This window comes from Phyllopteryx taeniolatus, chromosome 8 (genome assembly GCF_024500385.1).
Source record: "Phyllopteryx taeniolatus isolate TA_2022b chromosome 8, UOR_Ptae_1.2, whole genome shotgun sequence".
Classification (NCBI taxonomy): domain Eukaryota; kingdom Metazoa; phylum Chordata; class Actinopteri; order Syngnathiformes; family Syngnathidae; genus Phyllopteryx; species Phyllopteryx taeniolatus.
In genome coordinates this window covers 26,775,517-26,796,056 of record NC_084509.1, presented here as the reverse complement: position 1 = coordinate 26,796,056, position 20,540 = coordinate 26,775,517, and the positions used below count along the sequence as shown (strand labels likewise).

At 48.3% G+C, this 20,540-nt stretch overlaps 2 protein-coding genes across 4 annotated transcripts; both read right to left on the bottom strand.

Moving 5' to 3' along the window:
• Positions 1 to 644: 644 nt before the first annotated feature.
• On the bottom strand, positions 645 to 12,013 carry LOC133482122 (polypeptide N-acetylgalactosaminyltransferase 17-like). Of its 2 annotated transcripts, none has more exons than XM_061781812.1 (12): positions 11,366 to 12,013; positions 10,984 to 11,249; positions 9,384 to 9,567; positions 8,703 to 8,869; positions 6,788 to 6,962; positions 6,144 to 6,341; positions 5,761 to 5,878; positions 5,287 to 5,472; positions 5,065 to 5,202; positions 3,887 to 3,982; positions 3,290 to 3,473; positions 645 to 2,195 (listed from the first exon to the last, which is right to left on the bottom strand). In XM_061781812.1, exons 2-12 carry the CDS (start codon positions 11,207 to 11,209, stop codon positions 1,858 to 1,860), a joined length of 2,010 nt encoding a protein of 669 aa, XP_061637796.1. In that variant the 5' UTR covers positions 11,210 to 11,249; positions 11,366 to 12,013; the 3' UTR covers positions 645 to 1,857. The 2 variants fall into 2 exon arrangements, with proteins under 2 accessions (XP_061637796.1, XP_061637797.1); XM_061781813.1 differs by having other exon boundaries at positions 1,913 to 2,195; positions 3,312 to 3,473; positions 11,366 to 11,985.
• Positions 12,014 to 12,140: 127 nt separating this feature from the next.
• Positions 12,141 to 18,948, bottom strand: LOC133482123 (polypeptide N-acetylgalactosaminyltransferase 17-like). 2 transcript variants are annotated; one of them, XM_061781814.1, is made up of 11 exons: positions 18,597 to 18,946; positions 17,970 to 18,153; positions 17,365 to 17,531; positions 16,599 to 16,773; positions 16,069 to 16,266; positions 15,845 to 15,962; positions 14,998 to 15,186; positions 14,169 to 14,306; positions 13,490 to 13,585; positions 12,917 to 13,078; positions 12,141 to 12,826 (listed from the first exon to the last, which is right to left on the bottom strand). In XM_061781814.1, exons 1-11 carry the CDS (start codon positions 18,874 to 18,876, stop codon positions 12,689 to 12,691), a joined length of 1,845 nt encoding a protein of 614 aa, XP_061637798.1. In that variant the 5' UTR covers positions 18,877 to 18,946; the 3' UTR covers positions 12,141 to 12,688. The 2 variants fall into 2 exon arrangements, with proteins under 2 accessions (XP_061637798.1, XP_061637799.1); XM_061781815.1 differs by lacking the exon at positions 13,490 to 13,585 and having other exon boundaries at positions 18,597 to 18,948.
• Between the last annotated feature and the right edge of the window lie 1,592 nt (positions 18,949 to 20,540).

Below are 20,540 nucleotides of genomic sequence, written 5' to 3'. Positions count from 1 at the left end.
GAAACCCTCATTTGAAGCACTAAACCTGTTTTAAAACCCAACCCCCGTTTTTAAATGCGACTTTGAAAACCTTACCCTATTTTGAAACCCTAATGCTGTTTGAAACCCTAATTTGAAACCCTAACCCTGTTTTATTACCCTAATTTAAAACCCAATTCCTGTTTTAATACCCTAATTTGAAACCCTAACACTGTCTTGAAACCCTAACCCCGTTTTGAAAACCTAATTTGAAGCCCTAACCCTGTTTTAAAACCCTAAAACTCTCTTGAAACCCTAACCCCGTTTTAGAACCCTAAAACTCTCTTGAAACCCTACTTTGAAACCCTAACCCTGTTTTGAACCCCTTTGTTGAAGCCTTAACCCTGTTTTCAAACCCTAATTTAAAACCCAAAGCGTTTTTAAACCCTACTTTAAAACCCTAACCGTGTTCTAAACCCCTAATTTGAAATACTGACCATCTTGAAACCCTTATTTAAAGCCCTAACCCTTTCTTGAAACCCTAATTTAAAACCTTAAAACTCTCTTTCCACCCTACTCCCACATATATTGTGTCTATTCTCGCACAACGTTTTTTCGGGGAGGTGTGGCAGATTTTCACCGTTGGTGGCAACTTACTGAGCCAGGAAGTTAGGCACTCAAAGACGTACCGAGCGCTCGGTTTATTGGAAGACTGTCTCGGTTGGCACAGGAAGTGACATCATTGTGACCTTGTAACAATACAATCGTTCACTTGGATACATTTCAACATCTCAAAAGTACATTTGGACACGATGGAGGACAGACTTTTTCACCGCGACGTCACTTGTGACGGACGGACGGAGCTTTCTCCGATGGCACCACGAGTAAGCCAAACCTTTCGACTCCTTTGAGCAAGGCAGAGCCATTGAGACAAGCGAGGCAATTGCTCGCATGATCGTAGGCCTTCTCTTCAAGCCCAAGTCGGAATGTGTCAAGTGTCAGCCGTCAGAGGAACGCCGGCCGCAGTTTACAATTCAGCACGTAAGTCGATTCCAAACAACAGATTGTCGAAGTTCAGACCTCGTTAACGTCAACGCTGAGAACTGACTGTAGAATTATTGGACGTTTCTTATTTGACGCTGAAATGGATCGTGCGCTCTAGTCTATAAACTGGCAGGCCAGATTCCGCTGGATTTATTTCGATTTTGCTTTTAAGTTAAAAAAAAAACAACCAGAAAAACGGATCCTTTAGCGGGCTTTTTTGGCATGGTTTTCACTACGGGTCAGTGGTTTTGTGCCACCTGGAAGCATACCCCTCCCCCTATTGTTTACAAACATTATGAAATTCTCCCCAGCCACCGGCCCGCCGACCGCTACCGAGGACGCAAAAGGGAGAAATATTTTATTGCTCATCGGAGTCCAAAAGAAGTTTTATTTTGGAAATTTGGTGCATCCGGCCGTGCGTCTGTCAAAACACTCAACTCGGTCAAGCGAAATGGAAAAAAGGTACGCCCCCAAGCTCAGCAAAAATTTGTAATAAAAACAAACACGTCTGGAGAGATTTCTTCAAAAAAAATCCAACAGGCAGAATAATGAAACAATATCAGACAATATCGACAATAACTGGCACGCGCCAAACCCGCTCTGCATAATATGTCGCCACGGGCTGGAAATGAGGCAACGAAGCCCTCAAAACGGCTTCAGCACGGCGACCCCAAGCAACCGACATTGGAGAAGAAAAAAAAGATGACCCCGAGACGGGACCGCAGGGCTCCCGCCCATCACAACAAGTACATTCAGTGTAACGGTCAGTTCTAGTTTTAATCATTAGGTTTTAGTCGTCAAATGATGTCTTTATGCGAACGCGGTCGGCTCCTCTTTCGCGCGGCTCCTCCAGGTTCATTTCTTTCCCAGCGTGTAAAGTCCCGATGCGAGATGGCGTTCCGTAGAAGTCAATCCCCAAATGTTCTCAACGTCGAGGCCGAGGAGATCGTCACCGAATATCTGAATGTGCGAAGCCGCAACAGCCGCACTATCTGGCTCACGGCAACATCCCGCTTGGGTGAGGCGGGTAAACGCCACTGTTACCGTTACGCCTGTGTCCACGGCGTCACGGTGTTCTTCATAGTCCAGCGCTGCCCGGAGCAGGGCCGCAGCACCGCCCGGTGGCCGAAGTACACGTTGGCGGGCACCGCCTCCAGACAGCGGCCCGTGGCGGAGTTCACCAGGGAACCGCCCTGCGAGGGAAGACCAGGAAGATCAGTTTCAAATACCGACCAAGACCTTAATCTTCATGAGAAAAACTAGTACTGGTAGTAGTGATGAAAGAAGAAATGAAAGAAGCTAGGCTAACAGTATTATAGACCAACCGAGCGCTCCTTCATGAAAAGTAGCGGGTGTAAAGGCAGCAGGAAGGCTGGCAGTACCGGAGGTAGTCGTAGAAGAAATAGAAGAAGCTAGGCTAACCGCACCGTAGACCAAGCTAGCTCTCTACCGTCATGAGAAAAAGTAGTAGTAGAGGTGCTGCAGTAGTTGGACCATTTGCGGTAGTAGTAGTAGAAGAAGAAGAAATAGAACTACCGATGTTAAAGACAAAGTTCATTTTCGACTCAAACTAGTTCAAAGTTCAGTTCTCCGTACTTCATACGGTAGTTCTTTTTTTCTCTCAACATGCTGCAGTGTTACCTCCAAATACTGGCATTTCATTTCCGCATTGTTGCCACCAATCAGTCCGCACTAGTAGCAGCTGCTGCTTTCACCCTACAGTCTCAAAAACATGAGGAAAAACTTTTAAAAAAAAAAAAGAGTCATTCGAAGAAAAACTGGACTGTCGAACTTAATGTGCAAACACAAACACAATCTGAGGTAGAAAGGTAGGCCTCGCCGCAACCAAGCCGCCACCCTTCGTGTGAGTACTTGCGAAGGTTTTTGTATATGCGCCGAAGGCACCCGTAAAACAGCGACCCACTTCGGAAGGCTTTACAGTATCAATCCCGCCTACGAGGACGAGCAATCACATGACATTTTCATGACGCGTGCGGCCGTGCGACTTCTGGGCGCTGGGTTGCCAAATAAGACGTTTGTCCCCGGACGCACGAATGAGCGTTACAGTGCGTTTCGACGGGTTTTCTGCCGGAAACCTCGACCCAAACCTGGAACTCCAATGAAAAAAAACGAATGAGAATGAGCGCATTGACGGTGACGTTCATCAGGCAGAAGTACGTGCGCTTCATTCAGTTCAAGTTGGTCCAACATACGAGCGAGTTCGTGAACTTTCATTTCATGAACTAGATCGGGCGCAACACCACTCAAGACCAAGCAAGTTGTCCACCTCGGCCAGAGGAAGCCGTCACCTGAGTGAAAATCCACTCGGCGCGGCGTCGGCCCTCGTCTTTGTCGCAGTCCAGGAGTTGCGGCAACGCGCTGGCGGGATCGTCCGCCACACATCGCGTGTCCGATCCGGTGCTGCCCAGAGGGCCCAGGAACAGACGACCCTCTTTGGTGTAACGTCCTAACTGGGAGACACGACGTATCAACACGGCGCCAGTGCTGGAAGCAACAAAGTATACGAGTACATTTCGCAGCTGTCTGCTAGCATCCTTTTTCTCACGCCGTTTTGACTTTCACCCCAGACATTTGACAACAGATATCGAAACGTTTTACTCCCAACTTTGTTGAAATAGGCTTGTTACTTTTTCAACATCCTCAGATGACAACGTTAAAAAGAATCAACATAATTTTTACTTTTGTACTTAAGTACGTGTCAGTCTCTGTTCAGTAAAGGACTTGAATTGGTACTTCTACTTGAACCGAAGTCTGTACACAAGTTTCTGTACCTTTACTTCAGTACAGCGTGAGTACATTTGCCACCCCAGAGCGACACTCCGTCGGCAAAAGCGTGTACTCGGGTAGTTAACCTCCTACCTACCTGGGGACCCCAGCCGTGGCAGGGGTGCAGGGTGGCCGTGTGGTTCTCCTTCACGCCCTGGTCCAAACACAAGTGGCTCACTTTGGAATTGCGGATCTGAAATGACAAGTGTTTGTTTACAAAACAAAAGGCGCCACGTCCGGGGGACTCCCGGGTGAATGAACGCTGCCCTGAACTGAAAACCAGGACAAAACATAGTGTCTACATTGAGTCAGTGGAACCGGTGGATGAGGAGGATCACTGGAGTGGATGTTGTCAATCCGAGATCAAAAACTGTAAGATGGCAAGACCGCCTTGTGACGTACTAGCCACTCCTAAAGGGCCAGACTAGGAACCAAACCTCCATCGTCGGGTTTGCGGAAGGTATTTTCTCACAGGTCTGTCGAAAACATTTGTTGTGTTGTCTTTTTTTAGTCATTTAGCAAAACCTAATGACGCGCAGGCTCGCTAACATCAGCTCTCCTGCTAGCTCTATGGATCATTGATTTCATTTTTCTGTTTCGCAGCCAGGTCAGCATTGCAAATAAGAATCTGTTCTCAATTGCCTTACCTGGAGCGATAAATGAATAAATACCATGGGCTACCTGTACTGTTTCAACCCAACTGGAGACCAGTCCAGGGTGTAGTCTACATACAGAAACCGTTCCAAACTCTGGAAACAAAAGTCGAAGTACGGACCATACCGTGGGTTACCTGTACTGTTTCAACCCTACTGGAGACCAGTCCAGGGTGTAGTTTACCTTTGGCAATCCTTGACCAGGATACGAGGTAAAAAAACTGATTTTTGTGTGGACTGACCTCGCCGTAGTAGAGCGTGTCGTCGTACGTCCTCATCTCAGGGTAAACGTTGTCCAGGTACCACTGGACAACATGTTTGTGTGGACTCGCAATGAATGAAACACATAGCGAGACTGGAACAAACCCTGGCCCAAAAACCGAGGCACGGACCAGACCGTGGGCTACCGTTGCCGTTGCGCCCCTACCGGGGACCAGTCCAAGGTGTAGTCTTACATACAGAAACCGTTCCAAACTGTGGAAACAAAAGTCGAAGTACGGACCATACCGTGGCTTGCCTGTACTGTTGCAGCCCTAGTGGAGACCTGCCCAGCGTGTCGTCTACCTTTGGCAATCCTTGACCAGGATACGTGGTAAAAAAACTGATTTTTGTGTGGACTGACCTCGCCGTAGTAGAGCGTGTCGTCGTACGTCCTCATCTCAGGGTAAACGTTGTCCAGGTACCACTGGAAGTTCTTACACTGCAGGCTCTTCCTCAGCGCCACCCTCTCAGAGATGTCTCCGAAGTCGATGCCGTGATTCTGCGCCGGTTTCACGTCACATCGGGTGAGGTGAGCGCGTCACACGCGTGTGGTACCGAGACGGCAGATGTTTGTGAGTGTCACCTCCGTGGGGATGTTCCAGGCCAGGTAGACGTTGGACTTGAAGTGGTCCATCCAGACTTCTGCCACGCGCAGGGCGTTGCGGCGCATGTGGAAGGCGATGTTGCTGTGGTACGGCTTCTTCACGCGGGCAATGTGAGCCACGCGTGAGCACGGCAACACCTCCATGCTGCCGCCGCACGTCCACACCTGCGCGGGGCGCCACACTCGTTGGGGACAAAACGTCAGCTACTTTTTGTCGCTTGGGAACCGTCGGCGTGAATGAGGAAGCATGCGAGTACGGAACATTGGCACTTTGAATGAGTAATACAAATGACTTTGCACACAGAGGGTGTCGAAGCCTTTCACTGGGAAAAGTGCGGCTGTTGAATCATACTCCTGGGTGAAGCTTAAAAATTGTGGGTGTGGAACCCTTTCATCAAGTGATTCCACACCCACATTTTTCCACACGAGTGCCTTCAGGGCGTGTCCACTAACCCTGATGCCCAGTTCGATGTTCTCTCCCCCGTAGACGTCCATGCCAGGGTCCAGCAGGCCCAGCTCGCCGAAGAAGAGCCGATCGGCCACGAAGGAGCAGCCGATCATGGCGGGACTCCTGTCACGTGACCAAAACACGCTATCATTCCCTTTACAAGAAGAGGAGTAGTTCTTTCTGTAACAGCACTACTAATTGATGTTAGCCTCTCTATGCAATTCCCCATCGTACGTTAGCATGGAGCTAGTAGACGTCGGTTCGATGAGATGGTATGGTTCGGTTAAACATTTGCGGTTGTGGAAGGAATCTCTCGCAACGAACGGGGCTTCACCGAATTGCATTCTCTCAGTTAGCTTAGCACAGTAGCTACGCGAGTCGCGCCCACCTGATGGGCGCCGCCACGTCGCCCTCGTCCCACCACTGCTTCGGCGGGCTGATGTACATGCACCACAGCTCCCAGTTGTAGCCGTGGCCCGAGTTCTCGTAACGCTCCACCTCGAAGGTGTCGTGCTTGATGTTGTCGATGGACGGCAGGACGATCCTCCTGCGGTCCTCCTTGATTCGAGTCAGAACCGGTTCGGCCCTGGTGAGCAAATGTAAAGGTAAACGTAGACGGCTTCATTTTTTTTCTTCTTATTATTTATTTCTCCATACAAGAATATCAAATCATATTAGCATTATATTACAATTAGGAGAAGTCATATATGTGGTAAGGTGCTGCTGTATTGGTTAGCAAGACCGTTGCAATGGGTTACTATTTTACAGTGACTCCCAGATGGAACCATGGAGACATCTACAGCAGTGCAGGAAGCTATTTATTTTTCTAACGTGGATGACACACTATACTCGAGTTCCTTTGAGAGACTCTTTATGTGTCTCGCTAGATACTTCTGTTTTGGTTAGCAACAGCGTTTCAATGAGTTAGTTGCCAGTACTATTTTACGGTTTAGCACCCGGTCATTCGTCTCGAGTGACTAAAGAGGGTACAGCGTCTCTTATATGGACAGCCCGCTGGTGTGAAGGCCTCACCAGAAGGGCGTGAACTCCACGTGGGCGTCGAAGAATCCCGTCACCTCGGCGGTGGCCGCCTTCCAGCCCTCGATCCTGGCCCGGATCAGACCCTCCCTCTTGTGGTTCCTGACGATCTTGACCAGACCGGGGTAGCGCTTATTCACGTAGTCCTCCAGAGGTCCTTTCAGCTGCTCTGTTACAACAAAACAACGACGACGACATTTTCATCTGGCTTGACTAACTGGAGGTATCGATACACTCACATCAGGTATCAATTCACTGGTGTCGGATATCGATTCGCTCGCAAAGGCTATCAAAACTACTACGCTACTAGCATATGTGCTAGCGTTTGATATCAATACACCTTTATCAGATTTACAACATTAGGTAACCACCTCTACGCTAGTATTAGATGTTGATATGCTATCATCTGATATCTACACACTTGTATCAGATATTCATACACTTACATCAGGTATCTCCATGAAGTCCATTAGCATCAGCTAGCAATACACTAGCATCAGGTATCGATATGCTAGCATCAAGTATCAATACACTAGATATCGCTGCGCAACTATTAGATAGCGACACACTGGCATGGGATATCGATATGCGAGCATCAGGTATTGATACACTAGCGCTGAATACCAAGATTCTAGCATCAAATATGCATCCGCAAACGTCAGATATTGATATGGTAGCATCAGATACCGATATGCTAGCATCAAGTGCCGATGCACTCTGTACACCAGATATCACGACACTAGCGTTAGATATCGATACACTTGATACACGAACATTGGGTAGCGATAAGATAGCATCAGATATCGATACATTAGCATTGAGTATCAACGCACTAGCAGCGGGTATCGCTACACTAGCCTTGCGTATCAATATTCTAGCATCAAATGTGCATCCACCAACGTCAACTATTGATAGACCAGCATCAGGGATCGATATGTTGGCATCAAGATTTGATACACTGGATATTGCAACACTAGCATTAGATGTCGCTGCACGACCATCAGGTATCAGTATTCTAGAGTGTAATACATGTTCTATTGGATTGTACTCTGAGGTACTCGGCCGATGTCATCAGTCCTCGTCCGGAGTCTTTCGTATTCTTGGTTGGAGTCAAATCCCGTTTGCGGTCGAAAGATCAGCGCGACGCCTTTTGATCTGTGACGCAACTCGTCAGGCGCTTCCTGCTCGGCCAAAACGCTCGCACGCACTTCATCGTCGTCATCATCATGCAACGCTTTTAACGTGTGTCCTGACGAGGAAGTGTTCCTAATTAGTAAACGGTTGCTGCACTTGTACAAGCGCAATCGTACAAATTGTTCCAGAATTGTGGGTGGAACCGCACCCCGAATTCTGGATTCCAGATACTTTGACTTATTGGCAATTGGGAGTTCCTACGTTGATATCGCAAAACTGAACTATACAGCCACATTTTCGCCCAAAGTTCTGGAACTTTTACATCTCGGTACTTGCAGAACCAATGTAACACGCCAAAACTGAATTCTATAGCCGCATTTCCCTCTAAGGTTTTAGGTACAGTCCATAACATCTTGGTACTTGTTGTTAATACGTCAAAAATGAACTTAGCCAGATTTACGTTTTAGGAGTTTTGACCTCTTAGTGCTTGTAACTCCTCCATCAATACCTCACACAGCCACATTCACACCTAAAGGTTCTGGTACGTTTATTCGTGGAACTTGTAGTACCAATGTTAATACCTCAAAACTGAACTCAAAAGCCACATTTCCACCTGATGTTCCAGGAACTTTTACTTCTTGGAACATGACTACCTCAAAACTGAAGGCTATAGTCACATTTGCATCTAAAGTTCTAGGACGTTTTACGCCTCGGTACAAATGGTTCCCTGAACTAGAAAGCTTGCGGAGGTCTGGAAAATGTTGGCTTGCCGTACCGTCGTCGCTGCGGTCGTCCACCAGGATGATTTCCTTGAGCAGGTGGGCCGGCGTGTGATTGACGGCCGAGTGGACCGAGCGCAGGATGACGGACAGCGCCTCGTTGACGAAGATGAACACCAGCGCCATCTGGGGGAGATCCCGGGGGTGGCTGACATCTCTGCACCTGTACGGACGTACGCGTGTATCATATACACGACATATCGGACATTTCCGAAGCGGGTGGCAGATCGTGAGCGACGACAGCTGACCTGCATTTTTATTTACTGCATTTTCTACCTCGTTTATCGTTACCTGATGCTAGTGTATCGAGATCCGGTGTCGCTAATGCTAATCGCTAACGTTGAGCAAAGACCGATTTTGTTCACTCAAATTCTGTTTATGCCATACACTCAGTAGCAACAAATGCAATAGATAGAAAAAACCACCAAAGTAAGTACGAGTACTTGACGAAATATCGATAATGGATTGTAAAGCGATTAGCTCGTGACAGCCCGACTCGATACCGGACGTAAATAAACTTCTTCGATATCTGATGTTTGTGTATCGCTGGCCAGCGTTAGTGTATCGATACCTGACGATCGGCGACGGTAGTGTGTCGATATTTCACCCGGATGTATCAATACCTGCTACTTTAGCCATATCCGATGTGTTCCAATATTGCGTGCGCGCGTGCGGACCTGCTGGGTCTGTGGTCGGGGATGTTTCTGTCCAGCGAGATGGTGTCGCTCAGGTAGGCGTCGTAGCCGTATTTGTCCCTCAGGTACTTGGCGTCGCCCTCCTCACCCGGAGAAAGGCTGGCGGGCAGGCCGCCGGCCCCCCGGCCCCCGAAACCCTCCGTCAGGCCCAGAGACTTGGACAGACCTGCACACAACGCGGCATGCGGTGAGCTCCGTGGCATTGTATCGCGCTCGAGAAAAGTGGGGGTGTTGAAACGCGGGTGCCAGCAAAATGTGTGGATGTTGAAATATTTCACTGGGGGAAATATGAGCGCTTAAACACCCACATCCCAATGGGTCCGACGACAAAAGCGGCTGTGGGAGCATTTGACCGGAAAAAGCGTAGGTGTTGAAACACCCGCATCCCCAGTGAGTGCACCAAAAAGTGTGGGTGCTGCAGCAGGTGCGATGAAAAAGTGGGTGTTGAAAACTTTCAGTGGGAAAAATGTGGGTGTTGAAGGAGCAACATCACCCTCGGGTCTTCCCCTTCGCAAAATGCCAACGTTCAAAAATGGAAGAGATCGTTTACATATTTGGTGTACTTGAAATGTTCCCATTTCAATTCCCGGTAACGGTTGATGACAGACCGGCACGGCGGGCGACCGGTTAGCGCATCCGCGTCACAGTTTCGCACGTTCTCCCCGCGCCTGCGTGGCTTTTCTCCGGGCACTCCGCTTTCCTCCCACGTCCCCGAAACATGCGTGCTCGGTTCATTGAAGACTCTAAATTGCCCGTCGCTGTGAATGGTTGTTTGTTTCTATGTGCCCCGCGATTGGCCGGCGACCGGTTCGGGGCGCGGCCCGCCTCTCGCCCCATGACAGGCGCCGGCGCGCCCGCGATTTATGACAGTACCCAAATTCACAAATTGAGAGATATTTCCCACATTGACTTCACGAATTAATAATTAACTATGAATAATAATTCCTTTATAGTAATATCATACGTCCTTAATAACAATAACCTAATTAATGAACTGAATTGAATTTCCAAATGAAGAAATACGTTTTCCTCCGCCTCGCACGTCGACCCGCCGCATTCGACATTGATGACACGACGAGCATCGCGCAGTTCGGAAGTGAGTTCGAGTCCACGCCGTAAAGTGCTGAGTGAACGCCCAAATGTATTTCATTGTCGTCCATTGTGTTCGTGGGAGGAAAGGTTTGAGTGACATTTGACAAATAGCCGCAAAAGCTCTGAATTTGTTAAAAAACAAAAAAACGTTTCCTATCACGTCCTCCTTGCGAAGGCGACGCTTGCGATTGGCTCTCTCGGGTCATGTGGCATTCTGCGTCAGTCTCAAATATGACCGAATATGCCCCGGAAGCGCCACCTGGTGGTGCAATCTATTGGTTTGCCTTGAGAATTTGGGACTTTTCCAAGGTATCTGCGTAGCTTGTGCACGTTTGTCATTAGGTCAACATGCTGTGATGTTTTCCCACGTTGTACACGCATAAGGCCGCGAGCAATTTGCGTCGGTTTCCTTTCCTTTCGACCACGCGGTGTCCTCTTAGCGACGCACGCGTCCGTCGGAAAGCAATAGGATTGGCGTTCCCCTTTGTACCGTTCAGCTGCCTGTACACGACGTCCTCCAGCGCGCTCAGCCTCTTGAGCAGCGCTCGCTGGCTGACGCCGGCGCTTCCGTTGGCCCGGCTCGGCCTCGCGCGCTCGGCGTCGCCCGGCCCCTGCGCGCGCTCTCCGCAGCGGCTCCACAGCGTCACGATCCCGGCCGCCGCCGCCAGCGCGTTGAGCGCCAGCAGAAGCCTCCATCTTCTCCGCGCCAAAGCCATGGACGGCCAGGTTCGAGTCAGCGCGACGAGCGTGGGCGCGCTGCGCGGAAACGAGGAGAGCGACATTGATTTGCAGCGAAGCAAGATGCTCGAGCATCCCCCGAGCTTCCATCGCGGAGCTCCCGCCGCTTTCGGCCGCTTTCGGCGCCTGCTTACCGGGGCGGCGTCCGCCAGGCATCCCGCGGGCGAGCGCGCTCAGGCGGACGGCAGAGTTCGTCTCCTCCGCACCGGAACCGCCGACGTCATTGTCACGCTCGAGTTCGCTTCCGCCGCCGCCGCCGCCGTCGTCGGTGATGGCGACGATGACGATGATGAAGAGGACGATCGGGACAATGCGCGTGCACGTCCGGCAGACTGCAACACACGCGCGCCTGCGCCACACGTGCACGTGATGAGTGAACACGTGTTAACCCACTTTAGCGTATTATTTGGACGATTATTGAAATATGATATTATATTTGCGTTTGTACTTTGTAACGTTATGAAAGCGACAGCGCGCGTTTCTCCCTGCGGTCCAATTTTCTCATTATTATTATTCAATGACTTACTCGTTTTAACAATATCCAACATTGTATTTAATCGTGTACTGTCAAATATGATGTGACGAAATATGAGTTTGTAATGTCTAACTAGAAATATGACTTGACCATTGACATTTATATACATTTGATTTTGCAGCGTGAAATATCTTCTATTAAATATGCGTCTGTTATTAAGTTTATTGCGTGCGTTGGAAAAAAAAAAAAAAAGGTCAAAGGTCAAATATAAAAGAAATAGACGACGGCACACTTTAGCTCCGTAGTATTGCGACTTACAACTCGATTGTCGGAATATGGATTTCATTTTGAAAATAGACAAGGTTTTATCTTGGAAATAGAATACTTTTTATTGTAAAAATGACTTTCATCTAAAAAAAATTTACAACTTCATCTTGAAAATATAGGTTTTTTTAATAAACAAAAAATACATGTCTGATTGTATCCTTTCCAACTTCACTTCTCAATAATAATAATGATCATCATAATAATACAGTGTTGACAATGGAATTGTGCCTTTTGCAAGTTCAAACCCATGAAAATTATGAATTTTTAATCGTGGCTAAAATGGGATCGACACTTGACATTTCTTTCTACCAGATGACATCATTTATCACTTATCAAGGGAGGAATTTCATGTAATATTCTTATTTTCCATAAGAGGTGTTTGTCTTACTGCACTCCAACGGTGCAAATGAATGACAGCATTTGGATTTCAACAAGTGGAGAACACATTCGTTGTCATTTAAGAAGTGGAGGCGAAATGTAACGATGCCATGCCAGAAAAAAAAATGGAGCTCCTGAGAAGAAGTCAAAATGTCCTTTTTTTTTTAACGTTGTTTTTCCCAACAAACCGGACGAGACACAGGACAACGTCCGGGAGCGCCAGCATCGACGACGAGCCCGATCCGGCGAGTCGGCCGGCAAAGTCGACGACGTCGACTCAGAAACGTACGGCGGGAATGGTCAGGTTCCACCGTTGGCCCGAGCAGTGCCGCATGGCCAGCTTGAAGAAGGGCTTGCTTTCCAACGCCACCACCTCCACGCAGCGCCTCGTGGCCAAGTTTTGGACCGCGCCGCCCTGCGTCGGGAACGAGGGGGACGGAGAGAAGCTCACATCGTGCGCCGCTGACCAAACCTCAAATTTGACGTGACGGGAACAAGGTGTCACCTGTGTGAATTTCCACTTGGTCTGCCTGACGTTGCTGACGGCGGCGCAGTCGAGGAGCTGCGGTACGTCGTTGGCCGGAATGTCCACCAGGCAGCGGGTATCCTGGTAGCTGTTGCCCAGCTTGCCCAAGAACAGCTGTTTGTTGGCGGTGTAGCGCACCAACTGGAGAGACGACATGAACCAGGACGTGTGCAGACCGAGATTTAAAAAAAAAACAAAAAAAACAACACACAATACAAACGCGGAGGTTTCGGGAAATAAACGCCTCAAAGGTCGCTTTGTTGGGGGCCAATTTTGGTCTAACTTTCCAGGGGACGTCAACATAGCAATTGAAATATGGGAGCTGCTGCTTCAAAGCAAAATGGCTGACTTCCTGTTCCATCTCATTTTTTCAACGCCTGTATGAGAGAAACTGTCGCGTCTCATTTAAAGCAGCAAAACTCCAGCGTCACCATCGCTCGTTCACGTCCATTTTTGGTCGCTACCGGTGATTTTGAAAAGTGCCCGAACTTCTGTTTGAACAAATGACTCGTGCGGAGGCAACGTTGTGTTGGAGGTGTAAGCAGGCGCTACCTGAGGAACCATGCTGTGGCAGGGGAACAGGATGGGGGCGTGGTCTTTCATTTCTCCCTGGTCCAAACACAGTTTGCTGACGATGAAGTTGTACATCTGAAGTGACAAATAAACCCATTTTGCATGTCGAGCCATCAACAGCGCGGTAACAACAAGACCTATATTCCCAACTTCAACCCCCCCAAAATCGGACATTTGGTCGGTCCCGCGGGTGCGAGCGACTACCAAAAGTTGGATCCAATTGTTTGGAAATTTGCCCCACTTTAAAATCTATTCTAAAGCTCACTGGGAGCCAGTGCATAGGCTGTAGAATTGGAGTAATATGTTCTGACCTCTTTGTTCCGGTCAGAACCTGAGCTGCAGCGTTCTGAATGACTTGCAGCGCCTTACTGCTCTTTTGGGAGAGTCCAGTCAGAAGACCATTACAATAGTCAAGTCTACTTGAGATAAAAGCATGAAAAAAAAAAAACAGTCCCTGAAGACAGTTTGACTTAGCAACATCAAATCTGGTAGACATGTGTATCATAAGTAGACCCACAAAAAAAGTCTCAAGAAGCCATGCCCGAAAAGACACAGGAAGTCTGCCATTTTGGTCAAAAACGCCCATTTTGGCCATTTCAAATTGGAACCGCATATTCTCGACAGATGGCCGATGCGAAACTGAGATGCGTGGACTTACCACGCCATAGATGAGTGTGTTTTGGTGCGTCCTCATCTGAGGGTAAACGTTGTCTATGTACCACTTGAAGTTCTTGCACTGCAGTCTCTCTCTGAGCGCCACCCTCTCGGAGACGTTTCCGTAGTCGATGCCGTGGTTCTGGTCAAGTTAGGGTGTCGCACACGTAGCGTCACTTCATCACTTCCAACTTCAACAATTTTATATCCATTTGTATTGAAATAATATCCCAAATAGTTTTCCAGAGATGATTGACATTTGCAGTCGTTAACTACCACAACACGACACCAAGGTCTAATGACTCGGTCGTAAGAATGTGAAAATTCAGGCCCCAGAGCCACTTTGACTTGGCAACATGAAATTTGGTGGACACGTGTAACATGAGTCGACCGACAAAAAAACGAAACGACACAATTTGGTTTTGGGAGCGCGTAGTTTAGGCTCATTTCCGGGGGTCACTAGCGAGTGACATCGGTAGCCCGGAGCCAGTCGCGTTGTCAGTTTAGCACGCGGTTAGTTCAGTGTTCGCGTCCCCTCCATGCTCCTTGTGGGTGTTTTCATTTTGCATTTGTGCGTTTGGCTGCTCGTCCCGTTCGGTAACGGCCGAAAGCGCATCGGCGACTGTCGCGCTTCTCGTTTTCCACTCGCACACGTGTCACTCTGAACTTTGGCACTCAAGGAAACTTGTAAGTTGGGGCGTGTCCTTGTACTTTCAAAGTTAGTTATAGTGAGCTAGTTGCAGCGCATTTTCGGATCATCTGGAAATTTCAGCCCCCTAAGCCGAACAACTTGTTGTTGAGCAGCGAGCGTATTGGGATTGCGCAAGAGTTACCTCCATGGGAATGTTCCAGGACATGTAGAAGTTGCGCTTGTATTCGTCCAACCAGACCTCGGCCACGCGAAGGCCGTTGCGCCGCATGATGGTCGCCAGGGAGCCTTCCAGGTAAGGTTTCTTGAAGCGCTCGATGTGAGCCACGCGGGAACACGGCAGCATCTCCATGCTGCCCCCGCACAGCCACACCTGCAGGGGGCGCAGTGGGAGGGGGTGTAAATATTACAACGCACTCGGGCGACCACTTTTTTGTGTGAGCGATGCTCGATTGATTGGGATCTTGTGTGTCGAGATATAACGAGGTCATTATTATTGAATTTTTTTATCAGGGCCGATACCGATGCCAATTAGTAGCCAAGGAGGCCGAGAATCGATATTTGGAGCCGATATTATCTGTAGTCAAAGGGAAAATATTTTATTACATTTATAATATCCATTTTATTATTTATTAGGCAACATTTTGAATAATACAACACGCCAACTTCATGAAATGCCATTAAGCATATGTTTATGAAACAGCTTTTCAGATTTGCAACATGTTGAAGCCTTCATCTTGGACAATATTTGCGATTTGCATTTTTTTTTTTTTTTTTAATTGTAAGAATTGTAAGGATTAAAAAAAAAAAAAAAAAAAAACGCTGATGCCGAAAATGTGTCAAAATGTTGAATGTCGCCGACGATAATCGGTGTCTACATGTCGCGTTTTTGTCCAACTTGTTAGACAAGACGGAGCCCCGCGTGAAGACGTAGACGACTGTACTACCAGAGCTTCTAGCGCTAACCGCTAACTAGCTGTCTTTTTTTTTTGGTTTGGTTTTTGAAGGGGGGAACCACACGAGATACTAACCCGGATGCCCAGCTCCACGTTCTCTCCCCCGTAGACATCCATGCCCGGGTCGAAGAGGCCCAGCTCGCCAAAGTAGACCCGGTGGACCACGAAGGAGCAGCCAATCATGGCGGGACTCCTGTCACACGACCCCAATGACGTCACACGTAATTCCGTACGTCATAGAAGCTTGTCGTTTACCAACAAATTGAAAAGGTGTATTGCGGGTGACTGGCGGCGAGCACCTGATGGGGGCGGAGTCGTCCTTCAGGGCCCTCCACGCATCGGAGGGCTTGATGTATTTACACCACAGCTGCCAGTCGTAGCCGTGGGCCGGCTGCCCGAAGGAGACCACCTCGAAGGTGTCGTACTTGATGTTGTCGATGGACGGCAGGACGATCCTGGTGCGGTCCTCCTCGATCCGGCTCAGGACCGGCTCGGCCCTGGGCGGCGAGCGAGCGCGCGGCTCGGTTAGCGACAGAGTTGAAGGCGGTCATTTGAGTTCAGGGGCCGCGCGTTCCCCCCAACTTGATCCCAAGTGGGCCGGACCGGTCCTTAATATACCGGTGGCCGAATTAACTCTAAATAATGACAATTCCAAATGCAAATACTTACAAGCACATTTTGTTGATTGATTATAGGGTTTAGGATAATTATTCATTTACTATTATTACGCGCCTCAATAGGTGCTGCTGTTTTGGTTTGCTACAGAATTTCAATGGGTTTTGGCGTCTATTGGAGGGACGGCGCACAAAAGGTCATTTGAAGGCCTCACCAGAAGGGCGTGAACTCCACGTGGGCGTCGAAGAATCCCGTCACCTCGGCGGTGGCCGCCTTCCAGCCTTCGATCCTGGCCCGGATCAGACCCTCCCTCTTGCGGTTCCTGACGATCTTGACCAGACCGGGGTAGCGCTTATTCACGTAATCCTCCAGAGGTCCTTTTAGCTGCTCTGCAACACAACGACAACAACAACATCATCTTCATCCCGCTGGCACCAGCTGCCACTACGGGACGCTGGCGCAGACGCTCGTTCCGTGGGTTACCTCCACCAAGGCCAGTTTGTTGCTGACTTGTGGAGCAGAAGAACAACTGACCCCTACTGTTTTTAAGAATTCAAACAAATGGAAAGATCCAGTGCTTGTCCATAATTGTTAATGAAGCAGGAAGGAACAACCATCATCTCGTCCATTTCTCATTTGCATTCCGTCACTGAAGTCCTATTAGGTAACATGAGAAAAGTCTCAACAACAACAACATGTGCTATATTTAGACAAAAGCAAATGATGTCACGTTCATAAAATGACATTCGCTTCTGGCGCTGCAGCGGCGTAATCGCTCCCGAGGCGCAATGCGAGTAGTTCAAAAGAAGAACAAAATCGTCCCTCCGGTTGGAAATGAAAGCACGTCGAGACTGCGGCGTTGGCTGCGGCGTATCCGAAGCTCACTTCGGGGAGACATTTGCTGGCGACGCAACCCAAAATTGAGCACAAAGCACTTTGACGCCGTGTTGCATTTTGGGAAGGGGAAGTGATCGTCGTACCGTCGTCGCTGCAGTCGTCCACCAGGATGATTTCCTTGAGCAGGTGCGCCGGCGTGTGATTGACAGCCGAGTGGATGGAGCGCAGGATGACGGACAGCGCCTCGTTGACGAAGATGAAGATGAGGGCGATCTGGGGGAGATCCGTCGGGTAGGTGTACTCTTTGCATCTACACGCACGCACAAAAAAATGCTTGTTGATGTTTTGGATGAGCCCACATTTGTATCTTTTAAACCGCGTTAACATCAATAGCATGACATTAGCATTTTGAGCTAACAACAACATAGCATTATCAATCCATTTTTGATTGATACATTTGTATGAGGGAACGTAAGGGAGACAAATCATCGGAATGTAGTCAAATGTAAAGATGTGAGTCATTATGGTAATTGATCTTATGTCTGCGTACGACTTGAGAAAGTGTCATGTAAAGATTGAATAATAGTGGTCCAAGAATTGACCCTCGGGGGACCCCACATGTGATGTCCTTTTTATTGGATGCAAAATCTCCAATAGATAGTAAGAATAACCTGCGTACGCTTTATTAAAAGCTTTTTTTATGGCAAAAATGTGATTGATTTTCTTTCAAAGGAGGACAAGTACTAACTTGCTGGGTCTGTAGTCCGGGATCTTTCGGTCCAGGGAAATCTTGTCACTCATGAAAGCGTCGTAACCGTACTTTACCTTCAGACTTTCAGCTTTGCGCTCCTCGTCTGCGGACAGCGTGAAGGGAACGCCGTCTGACCCCTGAGCCCCGAAGCCCTCCACCAGGCCCAGAGGTTTAGAAAGACCTGCACGCAACACAACCGTGATTTATTCATCCGGAAAGCAGCTCAAACTTGTACAACAGACATATACAGTACAGTAAAAAATGGCAAATTTCTACCCTTCAACATTCCTGCCGCTGTCAGGAGTCACAAGGCCACGTGAGACTTCAGCCCAATGAGCTTCTAAAGCAGCGGTGGCTAGTTCAATTTCCCAAGAGGTCAAATAAGAACCCGAAACCAACAAAGTCAGGACACGCATCGACAAACAACACAACGGTCGTCACCAAACGTCCGGGCTTATACGTGGACAAAAAAAAATGAACTGGTCGTCTGTCGATGAGTACATATAGACAAACGACGTCAGGGCACGTAGTCCCCGTTTTATACTCTTATTAACAGATAGCAGTGTCAATGTGAGGTCAGGTGACGTTCACGTGGGTCAACGTCAGGGGTGGGTCGCATCCTACCGTTCAGGTGTTTGTACACGATCTCCTCCAAGTAATCGAGCCTCTCCTTCAGACGGTCGTCCACGCTCCCGCCGGTCCTCTCCGGCTTCATCTCTAGCTCTCTCTGGGGCTCTAGCCTCTTCGACACCCCCCGAGGATCATCCGCAACCGAAGCGCCCCAAATGGAAAACAGATGCCCGCTTTGGGCCCAGTTGCTGTTGGTGAATAACATGAAGATTGCCACCAGACCTAGCACTTTGAGCAAGAGTAGGAGCTTCCTTTTTTTCCCCATAAGAGCCATGACGAGAAGACGACGGCTGCGGCAGCGCCGTGTGTGAAAGCCAACAAACTGGTGTGGACCAGGTGTGTGTCGCACAGCCATTAACGTGTAATTAACGCACAGGCGTTGCCAGGAGAATGTGAAAAATGAGGCGGCGCCACACCCCTAACATGATAACTTAAGTTGGGTGAGACAGGACTCCTGACCCTGTTACACTCAGCCCCCCCATTTGTCCCGGGAGTACGTTCCGGACAGGTGAAAATCCAACATACAGAGAGACCATATCAGCAATGTAAACATTGTATTCACAGTTGTCCAAGAATTGACCCTTGGGGGACCCCACGGGACGTCCTTTTTGCTGGATTCAAAATCCCCAATATACAGGGCGATTGAAAAGTCACTCCCTACTTTAAAATACATACTTATAATTTGGTCATATGTTGTAATATTTTTATTTTTGTATGTTCCACGATTAACGGAGCAAGTCTATTCTCCCAAACCAACGACTTTGGAAGAACTTGAAGGGCGTCTTCCATCCCACAAGAGTTCCTTGCGAAATCAGTTTCACGCGGTTCCCCCGGCTCTTCCGAGGCGTTCACGGGCCAGCCGAGAAGACGTAGGAGGCACCCGAATCGGTAACAATACATTTAATAATAGTTGAGCAACCACTATGCAGCAAAGACGGACGGCGCGTTAGAAACAAAAGTTGCTCGCCAAGCGTCACCGTGTCATTACCGACAGAAGAAACTGTCATTATCAAAAATCACGTTAAGTCGTGAGTCATGAATTCACAAAAACAAACCACAATGCTGTGTTTGGTGACATTTGACACACAGTACCTCACCAGACAGGAAGTTCCACTCAAGAGAAGGAACTAATTACTGCCAGGCCTTGTGTGAACAACTTGGCTCCATTTTGAAATGTTTTTTCCCGTGAAAGCTACACGACGGTCCTCCAAAAGGGCCTCGTACTGAGGTTGAAATGAGCTTTGAGACTTTAGCTGGGACCAAAAACGATTTTTAACCCCTACAATGTAGAAGAAATGCAAAAACAATCCAGGAACAAATGACTTCTTCTTACTTGTGGTTCCTGGAACTAATAGGCTCCAATCCGATGCGTTTACAGGACCTGGAACTAAAAGAACTAACCTTTTCGTTCTGTCACTGGAGCTAGCTGCAGACCCCGTCCCAAAGGTTTCTGGACCTCTGGATTATACTAGCAGGGTGTATTTATTCAACCTTTATTTATCCAGGTAAGGCAATTGCGAACAAACTCTCATTTGGAATACCGAACTGGCTTCAGACAAGACTTTTGTTGGCCCCAATAAATTACCTAAGAACTACATTTAGTCATTCTCAGTCCAAACACACACGGGTCCTCCGAACGTTCCTCGTCCCAAAGTCATGCAAGAGCCTACAGTAGAATCTAAGAGCCTATTTCTCGGAACTTCACCTAGGAACTAGGAATTGTTGTAGGACCATTGTGAGTTGGGACAATGAGGAAGATAACATTTAGTTTCAGTTCCAGTAGGTTTTAGCTCGGAACTTAATTGAGACTTTCATTCCATTTCCGATGGTCCAAACACACTACGGTCCTTCAAAAGAGCCAAGTTCCTAGTACTAAATGCACTTTTCTGGGGTTGTACTATTTTAGGACCTTAACTGGGACCAACACCAAGCAGGGTC

Excerpts from the sequence above, each read along its gene's own strand:
- LOC133482122 (XM_061781812.1), bottom strand. The coding sequence starts at position 11,209 with ATGGCTTTGGCGCGGAGAAGATGGAGGCTTCTGCTGGCGCTCAACGCG. Across the intron at positions 5,203-5,286 it reads CCTGGAACATCCCCACGGAG|AATCACGGCATCGACTTCGG; the intron begins GTGACACTCACA and ends AAACCGGCGCAG. Across the intron at positions 3,474-3,886 it reads GCCACGGCTGGGGTCCCCAG|TTAGGACGTTACACCAAAGA; the intron begins GTAGGTAGGAGG and ends CGTGTCTCCCAG.
- LOC133482123 (XM_061781814.1), bottom strand. The coding sequence starts at position 18,876 with ATGGCTCTTATGGGGAAAAAAAGGAAGCTCCTACTCTTGCTCAAAGTG. Across the intron at positions 15,187-15,844 it reads ACGTGGAGCTGGGCATCCGG|GTGTGGCTGTGCGGGGGCAG; the intron begins GTTAGTATCTCG and ends CGCCCCCTGCAG. Across the intron at positions 12,827-12,916 it reads CCAAGTGGAAATTCACACAG|GGCGGCGCGGTCCAAAACTT; the intron begins GTGACACCTTGT and ends TTCCCGACGCAG.